General features: G+C 46.5%; 1 protein-coding gene across 1 annotated transcript in view; it reads right to left on the reverse strand.

Annotated features, from left to right (window-relative positions):
- Positions 1-1,228, reverse strand: part of LOC104494512 (chromosome unknown open reading frame, human C9orf78) — a gene marked incomplete at its 5' end in the record, with an annotated part of 4,095 nt that extends 2,867 nt beyond the window's left edge. The window contains 4 exons of the mRNA XM_010137363.1: positions 74-151; positions 374-444; positions 652-703; positions 1,169-1,228. Of these exons, the coding sequence (XP_010135665.1) occupies positions 74-151; positions 374-444; positions 652-703; positions 1,169-1,228 (261 nt within the window). The remainder of the gene's footprint in view (positions 1-73; positions 152-373; positions 445-651; positions 704-1,168) is intronic.
- Between the last annotated feature and the right edge of the window lie 330 nt (positions 1,229-1,558).

Here is a 1,558-nt window from a genome sequence, read left to right on the forward strand (position 1 = left end):
AAAAAAAAAAAGACTCCTGAGGGGACACCGAACCCTGAATCCAACACCCCAGACACCACACAGCACCACTCACATGTCAGCATCTTCGTCCCGCCTGTTGGTTTCCGCGGAGAAGGAAGTTCCCAAGTTTAGATCTTCCTCTTCATTAATCCTAAATGGAAGCCACAACGTTTACAGCTTTTTGTGGGTTTGATTTGGGGTTTTTTGCGTGTGTTTGTTGGGGTTTTTTAAATTATTTTGACGAGATAAGGTAACAGTAAATGGCTGAAACGCAATACGTTAAACTCTAGCAGCACAACAACTGGTTACTTCATTAACAGCTGTCATTTAACACTAGTCCAGGGAGAGATCTGCAGAGCTCACACGCACCCACCTGTCCTTGCCTCTTTCTTTGAGCTTCTTCATGTCCACCATTCCCCCAGATTTTATCTTAAATGGGTCATCCTGTAAAATAGATAATGAGAAACCCTGAAGCTTCCCTTTCGTTTAACAGTGCTCTTCAAAACCTGGATAAAACCAGAGAGAACGTTTATGTACTGAGCTGTAATATCAGTCCTAGCCCAGGCCAGACTGGCACGGTGATGGGCTGGACCACACTGACACCTTCACATCATCATATCTTAGCGCCGCGGTCACCAAAGTGTCACTTACCACAAGAGTGGCTTCTTCTTGCACCTTCTCTCCCACAAGCAGAGCTGCAGCGCTGCTCAAACGGATAAAGAGAGTAAATAACATTCAGTGGAAAGAAACCCATCACCAGCGATCCTGCACTCCTTGATCCTCCTCTGCCTGGGGCCTCACACGCCGTACGAACACTAAACGGCGTTAAACCTCCCCAGCCCCCCACGGACAGAGGAGCTGTGGCTGTTTCAGGGAGATGAGAAGTTAAGGCAGATTTTAGCGCCTTGCAGCGAGTCACCAAAATAAGGAGAACCACGGTTCATGGCTGGTGCATGTTTCAACTAGCTCGTCAGCAAATCGATGGCACTAGGTGAGAGGGGGATCAGGATGGAGGAGGTGTGAGAGGGTCCAGTTTCAACCCCGTGTGTGGTACGTGGTTTTGCCACTGTCTGACCTGTAACGGTTTCTGCTGGGAGGAGGCACAGGACTGTGACGTTGTACCCTCGGATCAACCACAGCCCTGCACCCTGGGTGCCGCAGCCCTTACCTCACCCCATTGGGTCGTTTTCTGAGGCTCTGGACTTCTTTGGCTTCCTCAACTTTTAACCTGAAGAAAAAACATTTGACTTAGTACTTGCTGCTTTGGTTTCAATGAATTAATTTGATTTTCTGCAGGTTAAGACAGAATCTTTTAGATAGAATTTGCCCTAAACTTCCACATATTAGTGTCCACATTTCTGGTAACAGATTAGAGAGATATTTTCTATTTTAATTTATTTAAGCAATTCCATTTCTTCAAGCAATCAGAAAAAACCCACATGGCATCTGCTGGATATGTCCCTTGAAGATGCTTTCCCTCAGCTGAGGAAAAGAAGGACCCAAATGTTGGAAGGCTTTAATGAGGACCAATATGGGAATAACGAGCCACAGATCACCG

The sequence above is a fragment of the Buceros rhinoceros genome, unplaced genomic scaffold (genome assembly GCF_000710305.1).
Source record: "Buceros rhinoceros silvestris isolate BGI_N320 unplaced genomic scaffold, ASM71030v1 scaffold37645, whole genome shotgun sequence".
Lineage (NCBI taxonomy): Eukaryota > Metazoa > Chordata > Aves > Bucerotiformes > Bucerotidae > Buceros > Buceros rhinoceros.